General features: G+C 31.7%; 1 protein-coding gene across 4 annotated transcripts in view; it reads left to right on the forward strand.

The window, feature by feature from the left end:
- Positions 1–23,539, forward strand: part of LOC142328254 (uncharacterized) — a 246,896-nt gene extending 223,357 nt beyond the window's left edge. For 2 of the 4 annotated variants that reach the window (XM_075371921.1, XM_075371918.1), the window contains 3 exons: positions 10,360–10,592; positions 16,153–16,281; positions 22,213–23,539. In XM_075371921.1, the coding sequence (XP_075228036.1) occupies positions 10,360–10,388 (29 nt within the window). In that variant the 3' untranslated portion in view covers positions 10,389–10,592; positions 16,153–16,281; positions 22,213–23,539. Of the gene's footprint in view, positions 1–10,359; positions 10,593–12,012; positions 12,102–14,184; positions 14,302–16,152; positions 16,282–22,212 lie in introns of those variants that run through there. The other 2 variants (XM_075371919.1, XM_075371920.1) reach the window with 2 other exon arrangements.
- Positions 23,540–24,095: the final 556 nt, after the last annotated feature.

Genomic DNA, 24,095 nt, shown 5'->3' on the forward strand with positions numbered 1-24,095 from the left:
GAAAACCAAAACTTTGCGTTTTTCCCAAAACTTTGAAAATTGCATCCTTGCACATGCACAAGCTATAGAAAATTTAAAACTGTGATTAATAACAATGCCCTGAATAAATTTTGACAAAATACTATTTAATACTCACTAATTACTAAATCAAAGGACTGTAATTTCACATTACTCTGACGACTACATAGTGTGGTCCGTGGGTGTAGCTACAATATATAGAGAAACAAAAACATTTCCTATGTTTTTGATGTTAGGATTAATTTGCATGCAAATGTTTACAATCAGGTAATAAACTAGCTTTTTTAAATTGATTTTTGACTCAAAAGCTTGATTTGTCATTATGATTGAAATGATGAGGTATGAGGTTAATATTAATTTTTTTTCATAACTATGACTAATTTTTTTTCTATGCAGTTACAGTAATTCCATTTATTCAGTTGTTCTATATATATAGCTTTAAGAGTTAAGCTTTTTTGTCATTAGTAAAATTTAGACGTATAATCAAATTTTATTTTCATATTCATTAAATATCTCAGTTATTGGTTTAAATAAATTCACTGATTTATTAGTTCTTTCTTTACATTTCATTTGTGTAAAATCTGCAACATTGTCGATAACATTTATTGCTTTTATAAAAAAAATTATATTTAATAAAAAATGAATGTTCACTAACACCTTTATAAAAGTTAACGTCATAATTTCTTTTCCTGGTAATTATGTAACACTGTATTTTCACAAGGTAAAATTGTTTATAGAAAAGGTGCATGTTGTTTTGGCAGTACAATGAAAAGTTGTGGATATAGCCTAAAATGTAAGCCTGTAAAACTGAATTACACATGTTTCCACAATACTTGCTTCTGGTCTGTCCTGTACATTTTCATATCTTACATTGTACACAGTAAACACTTAATATGTCAAGAGTATTTTACCTTTGTCCATCATCCCTCTGTGTTCATAGTATTGTAAATGTAAATTTTGATTACATTTTTGTGGGAAAATATTCAGTTATTATTAACTAACAGATTAAAGGAATCATTAAAAATAAATTATTTGATTATAAGAGAATGAACAAATCATATGGGGAAGTGATATCATATCTGTAAGTGATGATGGACAATTGGATCAAGTAGTTCATGGATATGCATTGTTATCAGAAAAGCTTGTTTTTTCCATGTGCTAGTGTATGAGGTGTGATGGAAAGTTTTAAGACAGGTATCATCAGCGAAATTGTTTTGTCTTTAAATCATCATGAAAAGATCACCATAATATCTCTGTTCAATAGAGATTGGCATCCTAGTTGAGTGAAGACATGTTTCCAGTTCTCAGTGAATTGATTTCACAAATTGAATAAAAAAACAGAACGATGAGTTTGCAACAAATTTTATTTGAAAATTGGGAAATCAGCTTTGGAGATTTATGAACTCTTAAAAACAGCTTTTGGGGTTAAATTCTGAACTGACCAAATGTTTTAATCTGGTTCAAAAGTTTCAAAGATGGCCATGAACCATTTGAAGATGACCCTCGGTTCAGTTGGCCTTTTACTTCAAAAACCAACAAAAACATTGTGGAAATTCATAATTTAATGTGCTCTGACTATAGACTTAGAATTAGGGAGATGACTGATGAACTAAATTTAAGTCTATGCAGTTCAGTCAATTTCAACTGAAGATTTGAACATGCATCAATTGTCCACAAAATTCATTTTGAATTTTTATCAGACCAGCAGAAACAACACAGAGTTGAGCTGCCCTAAGAATTGATTAATCAGGTCGAAACTGACCCAGATTTGTTAAATAAGATAATTACATGGCAACAAGTCATGAGTTTCTCAATATAACTCAGAAACAAAGGTACAATCACTGCAGTCGAAGGATCCAAGTTTGCTATGACCAAAAAATGCATAAAAAAGTTGTTCAAATGTGAAGATAATGTTAGGGGTCTTCTTCGATTCTGCAGTCAATGTTTATCACAAATTTGCAGACAGTTTACCAGAAATACTATAAAAGTGTCGTTCAGCATTTGTGCGAAAAGAAAATGCCTGCACTCTGGCAAAACAAGCATTAGATCTTCAACCACCACAATGCACTAGCTCACTGTACTTTCCAATAGCAGAATTTTTGGCCAAATTCCTGTGCTTCTTCAACCCTCCTATTCCCCTGATTTAGCCCCTGCCAACTTCTATCTGTTTCCTAAAGTGGAATTTTCATTAAAACGATTTGACTCAGTTGAATTTCTTCAATTGAATCAATGACATTTCTTCCAAAAGAAACACCGCATTGGAATTTGTGCGGTCAGTCAGAAGGGGGCTGCTTTGAAGGAGATCCATCACAATAGTCTGTAAGTATTGCCAGTCTTAAAACGTTTTAATCACACTAAATGTAATAAGACCTATGATATTTATTACCAGTGTTTCATCTAATGGCTAGTTCATAACCTTTTTTTTATTCTAATAAAGCATCAGGAATTCCTTTTCTTCATTTATGGACTTTTTATCAACCTCTGATAATTGCATATTAAATATATTATTCTTTTATTGATATTAATTTTCCAAAGGATTGACTGAAAAACTAATTGTTAAACTAATATTAGTTCTCTTGTTTAGATTGTTTTATTGTGACATATCATCACTTGCTTAAAAAAATATCCAAATAACACTCTTGCTCAGTGTACCGGTTCAAAAGTCTAAAGCATTTTGTTTTGGGCACTTTTGGTTCCCTACTTGGAAATATTTATATAAATTAGTGGACAAACTTTAGAGGGCCTTGGCTTTTCTTTAACCAAGGTTTTAAATTACTAATAAATCATGTCTTCTTTTGATTGGTGACAGTGTATATAATGCACTTTCTCTTTTACCAAGAACTTACTACACTACCAGTCCCGTTGGTAAACAGAGTAAAAATGTCACTTGTGGGGGTAAATATCAGTTTTATTTTGGTGGGCTTTACATAGTAACATGTATCAGTAATATACTTAGCTTATTGAACAAAACAATAGAAAACCACTTTCTCTGGTAAGCTCCAAGTGGATCTGGTTATTCTGAGAATGGTATGTCATTTTTGGGAGCAGTTGATGTCAATTTGCCTTTGACCGATTATGGTATCTAATTTATACTTTCCAAACATGGTCTCTAATCCGATTTCTTTCAATGGTACAGATAAGTGATTTTTTTTACAAGGTAAATGTAAGTGTACTTCAATGAAATAAGTTGGGGTATTATTAATAATAATTTAATCTTTGGTTTGACAATTTATGTAGAAATTACCTTGTTTTGTGAATAAGATTCCGTTGGTTAATTTGATAATTTTGGTGATGAAGCACATGTATGTACTTATAAATCTGTTCGACAGATGTTTCTTTATTAAAGGGCCTTGTAAAAAACTGGGATTCCTTACATTGAAACTTTGCATCAAACAATAGTGGTTGAACAAATTATTTATCAAATTATTTTGTACTACCATTATTATCATATCAATCTCTTGCCTTAGAACACCAGTGAAAGTATCTGCATAACTATTTTTATTATGAAGAAATGCAGTTAAGGTGGGTTATAGTTGCTATGGAAGCATTCAGATTTTATCAAGAAAAGTGAAGATATTGTATCTGTAAGAATAGAAAAGTAATAGTAATATCTTTCATTACTTTTATATAGGTCATCAAAAAAGTTTGCAGCAATTTAAATAAATCGTATTTCAGAAACTACTAGAGCTTATCAAACGAGTATTTTTTTCTTAAATTTACAAACTCAAAAAGTTTCTTTACATACCTTAGAATGTTTCAATATGAGCTCTGTTGGTTGCTGTGCAAACATTCAGCCGATAATTGACTTCTGCCCAGGTCTGCTGGTTTGTCACAGGCATAACTGTGGCAATAGCAGCGGTGATCTGTTGTCTTAAATGTTGTACATCCCTGATCTTTTCACTGTAGACAATGTATTTAACCTTTTCCCATCACAATGATCCGCGGTTGATTAGCGCTCCGCGAATAATGTTGGTATCTGATTGCCTCCCTTCATAGTCTTATGCTACCCTCTTGTGAAAAAATTTCAAAAAATTACAGTATATTAAAGAGATTTAACAGATTCTGACAAAAAAGAACTGTTACGATTGGATATTTTTTATGCCTTTAACAATAAAAAAATTGAAACAGTACAAAAATTACGATAATTTAATTGCAGAATTTTTTTGTGCATTTCTACCGTGTTTTTTATTAGCGAAAAATTTTTTTTTTGCTTTGTGTTTATGAAACATGGTTTGCTGATTTTAAAAATAATTCTTTCAAGCAAATCGGTTGAAAATTGGGCAAAATATGATGAAAATCCATGTCATAAATCACAGATTAGTAACATGTTAGTATAAGTGAAAATAGATTCAGAAAACTACGTTTTATAAAAATCTCCACCACTCAAAAGGCTATTCAGATTGACAAAAAACCATTTTTACTGTGTACTCTTATTCATTACGAATCGATGTGTGTTACATGTTTACCGATATCATTTGTCAGAAAAGATATTTATAGACCTCAAGTAAAAGCGACGTATTTATTATGTGTTTCAATACATCGATATGTTGCTAGTAAGATAAACTATTTTTGTAAATAATAAATAAATCCATAATCCTCATAGCAATTATAATATACAAGTCACACACACACCAGCACAAATCCATAATCCTCATAGCAATTATAATATACAAGTCACACACACACCAGCACATTTCTGAGAAAAAAATGGTCATATTCTTTCTAGTCTAAATAAAACATTTTACATCGTATAAATGTCGTTCAAATTGTGTAATAAAACTGATTCCTTTGTGAATATAAAAAAAAATAACCGACTTAGATCCCATATAAAATGATTTTGTAACAGCGTTTTAAAACTGATGCTGCACATACCCAGTTCCAAGGCTACATGATCTGAAAAGGTTAACATATCCTCATAGAAAAAAATGTAGGGGTGTCAAATATGTGCTTCTCAGAGGCCAAAACACAGGACTGGCCCTACCAATCCAACAATTAGGGAATCTTTCATTGAGAGTGCGTCAAACGCCTAGGCTAAAGTGTGGAGGCACACCATCTTGTTGAAACATTATAGCAACATTACGTTCTTGTTCAATTTGGTCAACTTGCAGGAAAATGTACAGCTGTAGCATTTCTAAATAAACATTCCCTGTGATAGTAGGCTCATGAAAAAAGAATGAGCCAGTCACACAATTGTACATCAAATTGCACCAAATGTTTATTTTTTGGGAGTCTCTGACATACTCAATAATTTCAATGGGTTGCTGAGATCCATATATCCTATAATTATGCTGGTTGACACAACCACTGATATGGAAAGTCGCTTCATCCATAAACATAACATGTTTTAAAAATGTTTCATCATCATCAGTGTTATTAATTAAGCATTTTTACTTGTGAATTCAACATGTTTAGGTAGATCTGTAGGTTTAATTTAATGTTTAAGCTGAATTTTTTAAGAATGAAGATGTAAACACTTGTGCAACACATTTTGAATAGTTGTCTTTAGAATTCCTAACTGTAAACTTTGTCTAGAAATTGGTTTTTTAGGGCCTCTTAAACAACTTTCATGTGTATGCTCAACTGCTTCGTCACTTGTTTTGAGCCGTCCAGGGAAATGTTTCATTTCCATGTTGCCTTTCTTTTTCCTGTTTAGCCTCCGGTAACTACCGTTTAGATAATTCTTCAGAGGATGATATGTCATACTGGAAAGTCCATTGAAAAGTTATAACTTTATGCTCTGCAAACCACAAAATGCACTGTGCTTTCTGCTGAACTGTTGCCATTGCACTGACTGACAGCACAGAGCCATTGTGCCGTTGTTTGCATCAGCTCAAGGTCACGGCTGGTCATGTTTAAAAAAACTTGATATCCTGATATTTTTCTCAATTACACAGGGAGTTATGATTTTGTCTAATTTATTGCAGCAACCTTTTTCAATGACCCTGTATTTCACATCTGTTGCAATAGAATTAATTTTGTCAAATGCTATCGGTGCAATTTATTTTATACATGAATAATGGTGTTTGTATACTGTATGAGTGGTGTTTGTTTATTACATAACTTTCATATTTTATCTTTTTAATTTTATTTATTTTCAGTTAATTGTAAGAAAAGCCTAATAAAATATTTCTTTTAATACAGTTAGTTACTTTTATGTTAATCCGTACATTCATGTAATAATCTGAAAAAATTGTTTGGAAAGCCCTTAAATTAATCTTTGAAGTCTGTAAGATATATGTTTGAAACTACAGAGTACAGTGTTAATATTCAAAATACATTTCATAGGGTTTAGTACACATCTTTACCTTTTTTGTTTTGAATTGGAAAGTACAAAGCATATTCATAAAGTAAGAGCCATTTAGTCGTTAAGAAAAATTAACTTGTGAGGAAAGGACTTTAGTTAACAGCTTTAGTTTACTACATATCTACTTCACTTTTTCATGTAATTGCCATTCAGTTCTAAGCATTTTTCTTAACGTTGCACCAGTTTCTTTAACCCCTCTGCGTAGAATTTCACTGCTTGGGAATTGAACCAGTTGACAATGACATTGAGCTCCTTGTCATTTTCAAACCGTTGTCCTCCAAATGCATTTTTCAAATGCAAGAAGAGGAAGTAGTCGCTAGGTGCAAGGTTGGGACTATATTGAGAGTGGTCAAAAAGTTCCCAACGAAAATCTTGACTCTTCTTTAAGGCACTGGTTTGAGGACGCGCATTGTCGTGGAGGATTATGCCGGACAATAATTTCCCGCATCGTTGATTTTGGATCACATATCTCAGTTTGGTGAGCGATTCACAGTACACATCAGCTGTAATTGTTGATCCACATTCTATGAAATCAACCAATATGATGCCCTTTTTGTCCCAAAAAAACAGTAGCCAACATTTTTCAACTTGAGTACGGAGATTACTTAAATGTTTTTGGTTTTGGGGAACTTGAATGGCGCCAGTGCATTGACTGTTTTGATTTTGCATTGGTGTAGGATATCCACGTCTCTTCACCCGTAACAATGTGGGAAAACAAATTATCTCCATCTTGTTGGTAGCAGTCCAAAAATGTTCGTCCACTGCACATTCTTTTGCTCTGTCTTGGTCGATGAGCATTTTTGGTACGTACCTTGCACACAATTTTTGATATCCAAGCTATTCTGTGACAGTTGTGTAGATAGAGGTGTGTCCAACATGCAGAAATTCATCAGCCAGAGTACTAATCATCAATTGCCGATCACATCATAGTTTTCAGTTCACTTGTTCAACGATTTCATCAGTCTGAATATTGCGCTTGTCACTCCGTTCTTCATCATACACATTTGTGCGGCCATTTTTAAAGTCTCTACACCATTGTCTAACCTTTCCTTCACATTACTGCAGGTCCAATACACTAGGCACAACTCCCGATGAATTTCAGTAGCTGAAGATCATTTTGCACACAAAAATCGAATCAAGTGTGTACTTCACAACTGGTGGGAGAAACAATTGTCATGGACATTGTGATCTGCACTCACTGACAGGCAAATGACTACTGAATCAAAACAACTGCAGTGGCTTCGTAAATAGCCGATAGATGAGCCTGTATCCATGAAACTATTTTCAGACCCACTAATATTTAAATATAAGCCGATGGCCCTTACTTTATGGATATATATATATATCGATATATATATACCGTATATTTCAGTCCCCCTACTTGAAACTTTGTTGAAGTTCTTTATAAAAAAGAAAATAGAAATTGTTGAGCTTTTCCAAATTTTGGTTGACCTTTTATTCTTCTAGCCAAATTTTTCTTAGTTTGTGTAGGTTATTCATATTATTTATGGTTTATTTATCTAAACTATATTCTTGTCTTTATTTTTAAAGATAAAAATTGGTAAAAACATATACACTAGAAGCAGTAGGAAATCATAAGCTCTACTGTTTAGCTTTTTCAAAACTATTACAGTATTTAAGATATGATAGAGCCATTTTGTCTGCTTATTTCCATGTTGCATTGGTTGAATTTGTGGTAAAATACAAGGGAAAATAAAATGTAAACGGGATTTAAAAAAAAAAAAAAAAATTATTGAAAAATAAAAGGCAAATATAATTTATTTTTCTACATAGATTCCTGCTTTAAAAATACATTTTTCCCAGCAAGAAGGAAGGTTTTTTATCATAGCATCATAGAATGAAGCTGGTTGCATCAGGAGCCAATTGCGCACGAATCTCTCCAAGCCCTCATCATCTTCAAATCATTGCCCTCCTAGAGCTTCTTTAAGCGGCCCAAACAAATGAAAATCTCAGGGCGGTAGGTCTGGGCTGTAGGAAGGATGATCAAGTTGAGAGTCCAGTGCACTTCTTTTAGTTTTGAGACTGTTAGAGCTGCAGTATGGGGCCTGGCATTGTCATGGAGGAGGATGGCCTCTCGAATCAATTGGTTTCATCTGTTACAGTGATATGCAGTCTCACCTCATTCATTAGCTCGCAGTAGTAAGTAGTCTTGATTGTGCGTCGCTCATGCATAAAATCTATGAGCAAAATGCCTCGCAAGTCGAAAAAAATGGTTGAAAGAACCTTGCCAGCTGACAGTCAAGTCTTGGCTTTCACTGGGGCTGCTTCCCCTTTCCTCTGCCACTGCTTACTGGCTTGTTTTGACTGGGGAGTGTAGTGGTGGACCCACGTTTCATTGCAGGTGACGATTTGACTCAACAATGCATCACCTTTGATCGCAACCGTGCTGTAAGCTTCGGATAGACCTCCAAATGTCTCAACTTCTGATCTGTGGTCAAAAGGCGAGGGGGCCTGTTTGATACACACTTTATGGAAGTTTTATTATTTTAGAATTATTTTACCGTTTTATTAAAGAAAATTCCGGGCGATTTCTTAACACACAGGCGTTTTTTTGCCCCCCCCCCCCCAAAAGAAAAACTATTGAACTGTAGGTCATTTCTGGTGATTGCTTGACAGCTCCCATAACCTATTCCGACCTGTTCTGAAATTTTGGATACCCTCACCCATCAATCATCTTCAAGAATGTTTTGAACCGCGTGAAGGTTTTCGTCTGTAATGCTGGATTGAGAATGGCAATCATTTTCGTCATTTTCCACTCATTCTTGTCCTTCCTTGAACTCTATGCCAGGCAAACAAACCGAGTCCTTGACAGTGTTTGGTCCCCAAACTGTGCAGTCAATCTCCAGAAAATTTTCGTCGCTTGAAACTCCTTTACGAGTAAGAAATTTTATAATTTTGCATTGCGCAGTAGAGGGGTGCACCTGTTGCTCCAACATCATGAGCGTTACTGGTGGATTGGTGGGAAGTGTGGAATGGTCGGCTCTCCCCACTCCTAATGACTCCACCCAAGCATATTAGAAGTGCAGGCCCAGTCCTACAACTGTAGACTCTCAGGAACAAAAATCTCATTTATATTTGATTTACCCTCATATGTTTATGCTCGCAAAATCTGGCAACTATGTGGTGCAAGAATGTCAGTCAAAAGTCTGAAAACAAGTTTACAAATGTGCAGAGCACTTTTTTCACCTGGCTGTTGTAATGAAGGCGTATGTAGATTTCACTGACATAGGCTGTCAGAGATCTGCATTGCTTGCAAAATCCAAAACCTTAATGAGAGCCTGAATAGTTGTACTTTCTGTTATAGCAAAACTTTTTTTCCTCTCAAAATTTTTAAATTTGTAGTTTTTGAAGCTGTCTGCACTTTTAATGTTTACAGAACAAATTATGAAATGTTTAGGTATGTTTGGTTCTTGAAAAATCTCATACTTAGTATGAAAAAGTTAGATTTGTGGGTGCTAGAATTGAAAAATTTGGTGAAGAGAGAGAGAACTGAGAAAGTAAGGTGGAAAGAAAGATTTAACTAAAAGTAGGTAGGAGGATAAATATAAAAAGGAGGAATGTATAGCAACCCTGCTTATGCCCCTGGGCAATCTGAATGTTGGAGACCATAAGGTGCTTATAAAAGATTTCACCTCCAATGAAAAAAAAAAAAAAAATGTCATTTAAGATGTGTTATTAATTCATTTTCTTTGTTTAAAAAATTTTATTTTTATGTTTAAAGTTGCATATTAACGAATGTTAAATTGAAAAAGATTGGAGGCCAGTAACCCCTTTAAGTGGACTGTCTAATTTGACATATATAATATTTTAATCAGGTTACTCTAAGGCTGCATGAGATATGTGACAATTAGACAATTATTTACTTCCAAAATAATGATTGTGAGCTGCAGATTTATCATCAGTTGATCTTGGATAGATTAATAATACCTAATAAGTCGATTTGAAAAACCGATCTACTAATCAGTTTAATCTCTTCAGCGACTTTTGATTACATATTATATTTTTAATATTTACAGGTGTAGGTGCTTATGTACACCTGATATGATGGCTGCTGAGTATTCTTTACGACAGAAATTATCTGGTATGCCCTACACATGGATTTCAAGGGGTCCGACTATGGATGGTGATAGAGGTGTTTCGATATGTGCACCTGGAGGTGCCATAACTTCTGTGCCAAATTTCACATTGCGGGGTTGCCAACTATTGAATGGGACCAGCATGTCTGCACCCCATGTTACTGCAGCTATTGGTAATATTTTCGTATTTAATTATATTCAGTATCAGTGGTTTGAACATATAAAAAAATAATTTTTTTTATATAGTTTCTAATCATTTTTACTTTTACTTCCATTTACAAAATAAAGGAAGTATTGTAATCGCTACAAGTTTCGGTTTTCAGATTTCAATGGAAATATCCATTTCGACCATCCCTGAATTTATTTTGACTAGTTTCAACGTGATGCCTTACGTATGTATCTTGCACAACTCAAAAACAGTTAGCCGTAGAACGTTGAAATTTTGTATTTAGGACTGTTGTAACATATAGCTGTGCATCTCTTGTTTTGATTGCAGTTTACTGGGCCAAAATTGTGTTTACAGTCAGACATCTGAATAAAGCAGGGTTTCAATTTTGAAACATTGGATTTTGGACTTTTTCTTTACTGCAGTAATAAGCCCTTGTTGATAGCTTTTCAAAAGTAAATAAGGGGTACTTATTTTCATTGGTTCCAGAGATAGCCAAATCAAGTTTTAATTAATGAAATATTTGGATACATCAGTTCGATTCTAACTTCATATACTTATATTTTTTTAACTTTTTTTTTAATTTAAATATATTAATTTATTAATAATTATTAACCTCTGATTGTAAAAAAAAATTTAACAATAAATAATAATTCAATAATAACAATACAAAAAAAAGTATTAAAAAAAAAATCAGATGTTATTATTAAAATTAAATTTTATGTACTTTTAATTTTAATCCAGAAATGTTTACAATCAGAGGTAATAATTATTAATAAATCAATTTATTTAAATTTAAAAAAAACAGTTAAAAATATATATATATATATATGTGAAATCAGATTTGAACATATTTGTGATGGTTACGGATCCAACATGTTATACACTTATAAACACATCTATTTGAGCAATGTGAAACAATATTAATATATAAACCGATATAAAATGTTACGAAATTTTTAAGCTTAATATTAAGCTTGCTATTTTAGAATCTTCATTGATAATGTTAGTTTTAGTTAAAGCATACTAGACAACATATTTAAAAGAAATTTATATATGTGTATGTAAGTAATAAATATATGGACATCTAAAATGTAGTAGATAAAAAATTGCCAACTTTGCTCCTTTTACAGTTATGAATAAAGAATGCATTCTTGTTGTTTTTGTCTTCTTCTTCTGTTCTCTAAAACTGTCCCTATTCATTTTTGAATGATAATCTGAAGAATTAACTGCAAATACTTTCTTTAATGAACCCTGTTTTAACCAAAACTGCGTGACATACTATTAAACAACTGCCTTTCTGATGACTACTTTAATTTTAATATCTCATTTTTCTTAATGATTTTCATTAACCCATGTCTAATCCATGACAAACATTTTAATTTTTTAAATGTCTAAAAATTCAATTCTTTTTAATACAATTTCAGGTTTCTCAATCAAGAAACATCAACCATCTTCAGTTTTTTTTTACAACAAAAACATCTACTGTGTGGAGAAAAATCCATGCAATTTTCAGGTTGCCAGGGCAATCTATTCTCGGTCTTGTCGATGAGGGAGGACTCCTTACGTCATCTTCGGCTGTAGCAAATACTTTAGCGAAATCTTTCCGATCGGGTTTCTCTCACCTCGTCATATAGTAACGACTTTCAGAGGTACAAAGCACAGATGGAAGTATTGGAGTTGAATATTGGTGTTTCGGTTGGTGAATTGAACGCTCCATTCTTACTTAAAGAATTGTTGCACGCACTTAGGAACTCACGTGACACTTCCCCTGGACCGGACAACGTTCGCCTTTGTATGCTTTCGCACCTTCCTGACTCAGCACTACAACATCTTTTGAGTATTTACAATGGTTTATTCTCCGGACAAGTCTTTCCGCCCGACTGGTCGTTGGCATTTATTATACCGGTATTAAAGCCTGGCAAAGAGAAAACCGATCCCTTAAGCTACCGCCCTATTTCTTTAACAAGCGTGTTGTGTAAAGTAATGGAAAGGATGGTGAACCGCAGGCTTGTGTGGTACTTAGAGAAACATGGCTTTCTTTCTTCGGAACAGTGTGGTTTCCGACATGGGAGATCTTCCATTGACCATTTGGTGTCGATGGAGACAGCCATACAAAACGCCTTCCTGAATCGCCAACACCTCGTTGCTATCTTTTTCGATATAAAAAAGGCGTATGACACGGCCTGGCGACGTGACATTCTTAACACCCTTAGGAGGTGGGGGATCACTGGCAACATGCTTGCTTTTATCTGGGGATTCTTGAATCACCAGACGTTTCGTGTTCGTTTCGCTTTCAGACAGTGTCGTCTCAGAAAATGGGGTACCGCAAGGTAGTGAATACTTAAGCATTCAATTATAATTTACAAAACATTGTTTTTATTTATGAAATACTGTTCTCCCCACAGATTTGTGGAGCAGTAACATCTCTGCCTTTCATCCTGGTCAGACTGGCCATTTTTCTTACGCTGCAAAATTCATCTAACACGATTAAACTCTAATCGGCATCGGCCAGTTGTTTCAGGAGTAAATAAATAAATAATAAAATTACAAAATTGCAATTTTTTTAATAATTAATCTTTCTATAACCGCTAAACAAGATAAATTGTGTTTTAATTGGGATAATCTAGTTTTTATTCAGAAAAAATCAATAAACTTATTAAAATATGATTCAAAACAATAAAAGAAATGTACTGGCATATCGGTACTCTGATTCTTTCTTTTTCTGTTTAGCCTCTGGAAGCACCATAAGGTATTACAGAGGATGATATGAATTAATGTAAACGGAGTGTAGTCTTGTACAATCTCAGGTCAACAGTTCCTGGATGTGTGGTTAATTGAAACCCGACCACCAAAGAACACCGGTATCCACGATCTAGTATTCAAATTCGTATAAAAGTAACTAAGTATTAGGATTTGAACCTTAGATATCTCAGCTTTGAAATAAACTGATTTGCGATGACAAGTTCACTACTAGACCAACCCGCTGGGTTGGTGCTCTGATTCTAAAATGGTACAAAGTCAGAATGAATTTTGAACCAATTTTATTCCCCCTATTGTAAAAAAAAAAATTTGTTTTTTTTTTTTTTATAAAAATAACAGGCTGAAGCCTATTACAACTGCTGATTGATGAAAAATAATCTTTGTAAAAAGTAAAAAATTGCAAGTCTGACCAGGATTTGAATTTGGAATCTCAATATGAAAGGCAGAGATACTACCGCTTCATCGTGAAAGTCAATTTTTATTTATAAACAGGACATCTTTATGAAACCGTAGATAAATTTCACTAAATTATTGATGCAACCTCACTTAATTTCATTTTTAATGTCTTCACATTATTATTGGGCTGTTTATTCTTTGAAATATTGATGTAAAAGATCTCAAATAAGTTACAAGAAATATATAACTATACTGTATTACAAATTGCTTCTTGTAACTTTAAATTCTGTAATAATTTAAATTTTATTAATTTATAGATAGATATTTTTCATTTACCAACAATTTAATTATACTTATAAAAATAATTTTGATAGGTGTGTAATATAATTTTTTGTTGAAATTACAGTTAACTTTTACTGTCAAATGATTAAACGTTTCAGATATTCTTTGTCCTAAGAAAAAAGGACAACCAGATCTCATTGTTACATCTCTATCATCACTCATTAACGCCGATTGAAACATGGATATGCGTTAAATTTATAGCCGGTAGTTTTACGGTAATAGAACACAGTCGATTAAAATTATTTTCTAACTGCTTGACCTTTTTCATAAACTGAAAATTGAATTATCATTATAATACTGTAACCAGGTGACCAACTATTGTTTCTAAACAAATTTTGATGAAATCTGGAATATATCTTATTTAGTACGTAAGTTATTCATTACAACTGAAATTATTTGTTGGAAACACCTTTCACTCGAGTTATGTTCCTCATAAGTTCCACAGTATCTCCACCCAAATTTCATTATTTTACACTATATATGTGTCAGCAAATAGCGAGTAAGTCTTGAATTGTGATTTACTCAGATAAATGATGGCAAGTTTCTTTCAAGTTTATAAATATTACTTATAAATCAATCTAACATAGCCTTAACTAACTAAATTTACCTAATATTATATAAAAACATCTTAACACATTAAATTAATATATATTAAATAAAAAAATGCAATACAAATCAAATACTATAGTCTTCAACTATCTACACAGATAATAATTGTTGCCAACAAGATACTCATCTCGCTGCTACTCAACATCAGTGAAACTCAGAATTCATCATTCTACTGAAGCGATGGATAAAAGTTCTCTAAAAATATTTTGATTTAATTGAGATATACAAATGTTATTAATTTTTAATATAAATTAACACTTAGTGTACAACAAAATACTTAAAATTTAAAAAAAAAATGTAATTCACACTTGTACTAAAAATTTTAATAATAAATTAAAATGATAATTCAATTTATAATTCGTTTTTTAAAGGATTTATCTATTTGAACTAATAAAGTTTTTATTTTATTTCTATATTTTGAATTTCAGGACACTGTACATTTTCAAATCTAATAAATAACATTGTACATGTAATAATGTACAAGTATTATATGATCTCTGCTATGGGACCAGAGTATCAGAAATACTTGGAAAATGGTGGAAAAAACGCTTAACCACATTACAACTTGTACAGTATCTTTTTTTATTTGTATTTCTTTTATTTTTCTAAAATAAGGAAACTAATTAATCATTTAAATAGTTATTATTATTATCTTTTAGCATCAAATAATGGGCAGGCAGGAGTAGGTTTTGTGATGAACAAGAAGATAGGGAGGAGAGTGGAGTATTTCAAGACACATAGATGCAAGACTGCATTAAGCAGAAATAAAGATTAATAAATAGTATATGATTATACCATGCCATATTAATATTTTTAAATTTTGTGTAAATTTGTTAACTACGTTAACTGTATATAAATTATGAACATTTTTCAGAACAACTAATATAAACCATACTTTTCTAAATTTCCCTTTTATTATTACTACATTATAAAATAAACTCTACAAAATTTCTTAGTATAAATAATCAGCAGTTTAAAAAACTAACAATAACATACAGGAAATTAATGAAACTGAAAATTCAAATACCCTGGGGAGATTATTGAAGTTAACATCTCTCAAAAAGAAGCCATTATGGCCAAAATCAGTAAAATAGCTAGCCTATCGATTAACAAAGAACACTTGCGGTAAAAAATTAATATCACTCAATGTTAAACTATAGCAGTACTTTACAGTCATTTCATCGGAAGCTCTACTTCCAACCGAATGTCTGACATTTGACAAACTTCTAATCGACAAAAAAAACGAAGAATACTAAAAAAAACGTCTTTCTGTTCTTTAATCACATCTTTTTTATCTTATAATTTGTTTTATTATTACTAATTTATTTTGCGATGACATAATATAATTATATAATGGTATTATTAAGTTCCAGTCAGAATAAAAAAAGATTATTTATCGAATAATAATTAGTTTTTCACATTTTTTTATAAGGTTTTTTCTTTTATCTTATTTAAAGGAGTCTGAGATCTCATTTAATGATGAAGTTTCACCGCAGATTAATCTTAACATGAAAACCACTGAATTTGAAATAAATGATTTACACACTGTGAAGACAGAAGAAAAGATGGAATTTTATCCGGGTCATGTAAGTATTTATAATTATTGGATATTATAACAAACATGAGTTAGTCTCTTGTTAATTTCATTTCTGTGTGTGTATGCGCGCATGCATGTGTTCTGTTATAAAAAAAAATTATTTTTAATTCTCTTTCTATTTAATTAATATCGACTTATTAAGTTGTGTGTGAATGATAAATGGTTAACATTTGAGGGCAAAAGTGTTGTTTTTAAACTTCAGTGATATCTGAAATGCATGTATTTTAACTTTTTGATAGAGTTCTGATTTTAATAAGCGCTGGGTAAACAGATGGTATTTGCAATCACTTGTCATATTTGAATATTTATCAAGTTAGTAATTAAAACCTAACTTGATTCAGATTCAACAGAGTTGTGACATTTAATTTTATTATTGAAGTGAGAATAAAATAAAATTTAATTCTGTATTTACATTAGGAAAAGTTAACATATTTACCATATTATTACAAATTATATTTTAAGTTAGCACTCTGAGGAGCTGATGCGGCAATACTAAAGAAATCATACTTAGTCACCTGATGCAAAATGTTGTCAATAATTTCAGTTTTTTGTTGTGAACGTTTGCCTTCAGTTATTGATAGTTATTTGAAATCAACTCGTTGACTGCAAAACTTACCCTGGAGCAGACATTGATAGCGACCATAATTTGGTGATAATGAAATGTAGATTGGGGTTTAAAAAAAGAAAAGGTGTCAGATGAATCGGTGGAATTTAGAGAAGCTTGAGGAAGAGGGGGTAAAGAAGATTTTTGAGGAGGACATCGCAAGAGGTCTGAGAAAAAAAGATAAGGTAGAAAATGTAGAAGAAGAATGGGAGAATGTTAAAAAGGAAATTCTTAAATCAGCAGAAGCAAACTTAGGCGGAATAAAGAGAACTGGTAGAAAACCTTGGGTTTCAGACGATATATTGCAGCTGATGGATGAACGTAGAAAATATAAGAATGCTAGTGATGAAGAAAGTAAAAGGAACTATCGGCAATTAAGAAATGCTATAAATAGGAAGTGCAAACTGGCGAAAGAAAAGTGGATTAAAGAAAAGTGTTCAGAAGTGGAAAGAGAAATGAACATTGGTAAAATAGACGGAGCATACAGGAAAGTTAAGGAAAATTTTGGGGTACATAAATTAAAATCTAATAATGTGTTAAACAAAGATGGTACACCAATATATAATACGAAAGGTAAAGTCGATAGATGGGTGGAATATATTGAAGAGTTATACGGAGGAGATGAATTAGAAAATTGTTTTATAGAGGAAGAAGAGGAAGTTGAGGAGGATGAAATGGGAGAAACAATACTGAGATCTGAATTTAAGAGAGCATTAAAAGATTTAAATGGCAGAAAGGCTCCTGGAATAGACGGAATACCTGTAGAATTACTGCGCAGTGCAGGTGAGGAAGCGATTGATAGATTATACAAACTGGTGTGTAATATTTATGAAAAAGGGGAATTTCCATCAGACTTCAAAAAAAGTGTTATAGTTATGATACCAAAGAAAGCAGGGGCAGATAAATGTGAAGAATATAGAACAATTAGTTTAACTAGTCATGCATCAAAAATCTTAACTAGAATTTTATACAGAAGAATTGAGAGGAGAGTGGAAGAAGTGTTAGGAGAAGACCAATTTGGTTTCAGAAAAAGTATAGGGACAAGGGAAGCAATTTTAGGCCTCAGATTAATAGTAGAAGGAAGATTAAAGAAAAACAAACCAACATACTTGGCGTTTATAGACCTAGAAAAGGCTTTCGATAACGTAGATTGGAATATAATGTTCAGCGTTTTAAAAAAATTAGGGTTCAAATACAGAGATAGAAGAACAATTGCTAACATGTACAGGAACCAAACAGCAACAATAACAATTGAAGAACATAAGAAAGAAGCCCTAATAAGAAAGGGAGTCCGACAAGGATGTTCCCTATCTCCGTTACTTTTTAATCTTTACATGGAACTAGCAGTTAATGATGTTAAAGAACAATTTAGATTCGGAGTAACAGTACAAGGTGAAAAGATAAAGATGCTACGATTTGCTGATGATATAGTAATTCTAGCCGAGAGTAAAAAGGATTTAGAAGAAACAATGAACGGCATAGATGAAGTCCTACGCAAGAACTATAGCATGAAAATAAACAAGAACAAAACAAAAGTAATGAAATGTAGTAGAAATAACAAAGATGGACCGCTGAATGTGAAAATAGGAGGAGAAAAGATTACGGAGGTAGAAGAATTTTGTTATTTGGGAAGTAAAATTACTAAAGATGGACGAAGCAGGAGCGATATAAAATGCCGAATAGCACAAGCTAAACGAGCCTTCAGTAAGAAATATAATTTGTTTACATCAAAAATTAATTTAAATGTCAGGAAAAGATTTTTGAAAGTGTATGTTTGGAGTGTCGCTTTATATGGAAGTCAAACTTGGACAATCGGAATATCTGAGAAGAAAAGAATAGAAGCTTTTGAAATGTGGTGCTATAGGAGAATGTTAAAAATCAGATGGGTGGATAAAGTGACAAATGAAGAGGTATTGCGGCAAATAGATGAAGAAAGAAGCATTTGGAAAAATATAGTTAAAAGAAGAGACAGACTTATAGGCCACATACTAAGGCATCCTGGAATAGTCGCTTTAATATTGGAAGGACAGGTAGAAGGGAAAAATTGTGTAGGCAGGCCACGTTTGGAGTATGTAAAACAAATTGTTGGGGATGTAGGATGTAGAGGGTATACTGAAATGAAACGACTAGCACTAGATAGGGAATCTTGGAGAGCTGCATCAAACCAGTCAAATGACTGAAGACAAAAAAAAAAAAAAATTGATAGTGCAATTTCAAAAATATGATAGTAGGCAGAGGGTTTTATATTTGTACAATATTATAATGTTTTAAAGTGTATATTTAAATATAATCATTTAAAACTTTTTCTAATTTTTGTAACCCTGTAACTTGGTTGCCCAAAGGGATAACACATGTTAGGTCTCTTACAAGAGGCTAACCGTCTAACCAGAACCTGGACCATTCGAGGCTCAGGTCAACCCATGCAAGAATCCCAGAGCCAACTCAGGGGCACCTCAAGGTCTACCCCATGGCTGCAGACATTGCTTCGATTGCCATTCCCAATTTTCCAGGGGGACTGGTGTCCTAGACACCTTGCAGATTTTGCTTCGGTGGCCATTTCCATCTCACCAGATGACTCCATATCCTAGACTCCCCCGCACTGTATGTTATTCTCATGGTTATGAGAATAATACTGAAAAATAATAGTTATAGTATTCAGGCTTTACAGAAATCTGAAAAAGGACCTAAATTACAAAAGGTAGAATAATGGGAACTATGGTAAATAAAGGACACACACCTTTGACCATGAAAAAATTCTTATTTTTTTGCAAGGTACAGAAATATAATAATGAAGTAAAAGGATTAGTCTATTTTTTCCTTTCCTTAATGAGTATCTTTAATAAATAATTTCACCCACCTTGGGGGCAAAGTTAAGTTATATTTTAACTTACAAGGCAGCCAGGGCCTTGGGTGATGGTTTAAAAGCTTCTCTGGGATAAGATGAATGTATCCTGCAAATTTGAAAGTAATTGGTCAGTTGGTTCTCGCTTGATGCATTAACAACAGACAAACAATATGTATATATATATTGTTTCTGTATATGTATATCTTAGAAGAATCAGTTTCTTTTTTGTTATTGGATTTGTCTGTATTTCCCCCTCTGTACTGATTATGTCAAAGACAAAAGTATAAAAAGTTTACCACCAAGAGTACAGAATTCAATAATGCCTCACCTTAATATGTTATTATATAAAAGCGCTTTCGAGGGTTTCCCTCATCATCAGTTAATAAAACATATTCGTTTTATAAATCACACATTAAAATTTAAAACTTATAGTTGTAAATATATAAAAACACATAGTCATAATAATTAAAAAGATTAAAAATTTTTTTAATCTTGCACATTGCAGCAACATATCAACAAACAGAATAAATAAAGTCAATTCATATTGACAAATTATTTCGTCAGTAGCACTTTTCAGCAAAAAAGCGGATGATAAATTATTTTATCAAGGGCAATTTTTATCAAGGTAGTTATTGACAAATTATATTGTCAAAAACCAGTAAGGGGGTTAAATAACTATATTAATATCAGAAAATTTACATGATTTATGTTCGGTTAAATTGTAGTTCTAATCTCGCTTGTTAGATCAAATTTTTTTTATATACATGTTATTTCACTTGCTCAGTTTCTTTTTCTTCCATATCTCCATCGTTTTCCAGTATTTTACTTTTTTCTTCTGTCCGGGTAAAAAATATTTCTTCCGTGGTTTTTGTTTTCCTGGAAACAGATATTTTGCAATTCTTTCTCACGTAAATGTTCTTTGTAGTCTTCCTGAATTATTTTCATTTCTTCTGTCTCTCTCAGTTTCTCTAGTCAGTTGTTATTATTTTTTTAGGTTTTTAAAGTGTGCAAATAGTCTGTTAGGGTTCATTCTTTGTAGGGCTGTCAGATCATTCTCTGGTGTTTATAAGTATGAATCGTGTAGACCTATATTTAGAAAATTAATATCTTATTCGATTCTTGTGTTTCTATTTATGAATATGCAATCTTTGCTGAAAAAAAAAATTGTTAACTGAACCAGACAACAGTTCTGTTTTCGTATAACTAAACACAATACGTCAACTTACAAGTAAGGGACTTATTGTGATTCTGAATTACTGAATCATTTTAAACAAATCTTCCCACCAATTTATTTATAATACAATTAAATAATTTTCTTTTACAGAAACAACGTTCCTCTGTCGATAAATTTTCAAATAATACTAATTACAAAAAAGAAGCACAATTGAACTGCATTCTGAACAAAATATACATAAATGTATGCTCAAAATTAATTTTCATTACCGCCTTCAGAATTATGAATTGTCTTTTTATGATTTTTTTATGTTTATATATTTACATTAACATTATTTCATTTATTTTATATGAACAATTAATATAGACTTTAATCACTTCAATCTTTTTATCTTTTTTTATTTGTTGAGCTGATGCATCAATGCTAAAGTCATGCTGAGAGTCACCTGACAGAAAATGTTTTCAATGACTTCAGTCTCTTATTGTGAATTTTCACACTCAGTTATCGATAGTGGAGAAGTTTGATTTATAAACTTCAATCCTTTAAATAACCTAAAGGAAAAAATTGCAGCTAGACAAATTTGGGGAACAAGGAGGCCACTGTCCTCTGCTCACAGTAAAAGCTGCTGAAGTCCAAAATTATTGCAATTATTTGGAAGAACAATGTACAATCAGCAGCAAGTACTTTTGTGATAATCTAAAATATAATGCGAAATAGAAGTAAACATCCTGGTTTTCTTTCAAAATGCCTTATTATTGTGCATAAAATGCTTGTTCCCATACAGCTCAAAACTATTCAAAAGTCAGGGTGGGATGTGTTACCACATCGACCTTACATTCTAAACTTGCACCGATAAACTTTTGTTTGGTTGGTCCTTTCAAAGAGTTTTTATATGACACCGAGTTTATGAAAATACGCCGGTCAAGATTGCAGTACAGAAATGTCTTAGACAATGAGGTGAAGAATTTTTTACTACTGGAATAACAAAGCTGACAAAAAATATGCGACAAATACTTAAGTGTCGCTGGGGATTATGTTGAAAAGTATTATTAGTTCCATTGTTATTGAATAAATAATTATCTTTCTACAGTCATTCATTTCTTTAATCATTGAACCCTTGTTTATTAATTTATGGTTTTATGAGAGAAAACAGTCTTTCTTCTGCAATGACCATTTTGTTACATTGAAATTTAAGTGGTGTAATTATAGAAGTTTAATTTTGGAATAACCGTTTGTTGCATTGAACAATGATTGTTATTGTTTACATTTTTCTTTTATCAATGTTTTTTTTTTACAGATGTAAGTAATACCTGTGTCTACGTGGTTCCAGCAGCATCATCGTACCAACCGCTGTATTCATCTTCATTGCCGTTATTTATCGCTGCTATCATTATTAACATCTTCTTTGTCATCATCGTCATTATAAACACCATAATCCAGTTTATAACGTAATCAGAAATATATCGATATGAAAGTGAAGATTGTTGTTTTCGGCACAGGAGGCCAATTAATAATATATTGACAAAGTGTTTTGTTTAGTAAGGTGTGTATACATATGCATGTAAAGTATATATATATTAGAAAAAAATAATGAAATAATAGATGTACAATTTCTCTTAATTAATTATTAATTATTGACTATTTATAGAATGACAACTACTAGAAGAAAAAAAATTGTAGTAAATAGGTAAAAAAAAAAACACATGGAAAAACAAATTATGTACTTTAAAAAAAAAAATAAAAAAATGTTCAGGCTGAGCCAGTTTGAATTAATAATAGGTAGGCCTGCATTATAAACTTGTTTATTTGAATTTGATGGTGCCAGGTCAAATTCGATTACTGTTGATTATGTAATTCTGTTCAGTAGAAAAAAATCGGATTGATTTATAAAATTTTTAAATTTACATCTGCATAATGTAAAATTATTGATTTTTTTTACAATCTAAGTTGTATTATAAAATTATGTTTAAAATTAGATGCATAAGATTAAATTTAGTATAGAATTTGCAAGATGGTTAAAAAAAAAATAGTGGATAAAATCCACTTAACATAATATTTTGTTTAATTAAGTTCTTAATATTAATTGTAGTAGTGTGTGAAAATTCTGGATTAAATAAATACAATCCAACCCAAGTTATATTTATTATTTTTTTTTAATACGTGTGTATGCATATGTAGAAATCTACGATGTGGGAAATTTTAAGTTGTGGATAATAGATGATAAGAACAGTATTTATGAAATTCTCTGTTATAGAATGTAAAAAAATAAGTGTTATTTATGATTTAGATGTATTAGTTTATAAAATTGTAATATTATTATATAAAAAAAAATTACTGCCATATAATATCTGTGAACGTTTCCATTCGGGCTATCGCATTTGAATATTTTAATTATAATTGGATAATTGTTCGGTTCATCTTTGAAGAACATTTAAATAATTTTGTTGTAACATTTTAAAATCGCAGTAACTAGTAATAAAATACAGCCCTCGATGAGCATAATCTTCTAAAACTTTAAATACAGGTTCAATATTCTGCCTGATGTATGTAGATGAGCCTGATGACAATGTGTCAGTAAATGCTGATTCTGCCGAAATGAGCCTTTGACTGCTTTTGATAAGTCTTGTTGTTCAAATTTTTATCGAACATGGAAAGGAAGTTGTTTTTTAGATTTTACAGTAAATTGAATGATTTCTAATAAGAAACTATTTTCTTGTAAAATCATAATGTAATTGAAATAAAATTTTTAAAATAAAATATGGTTTCTGTTTATCATCAAAATTTTAATGACAGCTCATTAAATTTACTTTTTCTTTTAAAGAACAAAAATTGTTTTACTCCTTAGTCTTCTATCTTATATATCTATTAATATTTAAGAATTAACATGATTCACTCGGGGGAGAAAGCAGGGTAAATAAACTACTATATTATAATTTTGAAATATATTTTGTAATGGATTGTTATGCGATGCAGTAATGTAGCATAAGGGTTGGAAGTAAATCTTGAACTGTGACTCGTGTTTGGTTCACATGGCCCACCTTTATTCAAATGTGTCATTGGTAGTCTATCTGTTAAATAATCTAAAAATGAGATTCTGGTAGTAGAAAGATAAAATATTCCAAATGAATAAAATAAATCTGTATTTAATCGGTGATATATGTTTTTTTTTATATTGAGTTT

The sequence above is a fragment of the Lycorma delicatula genome, chromosome 7 (assembly GCF_047948215.1).
Source record: "Lycorma delicatula isolate Av1 chromosome 7, ASM4794821v1, whole genome shotgun sequence".
NCBI classification, from domain to species: domain Eukaryota; kingdom Metazoa; phylum Arthropoda; class Insecta; order Hemiptera; family Fulgoridae; genus Lycorma; species Lycorma delicatula.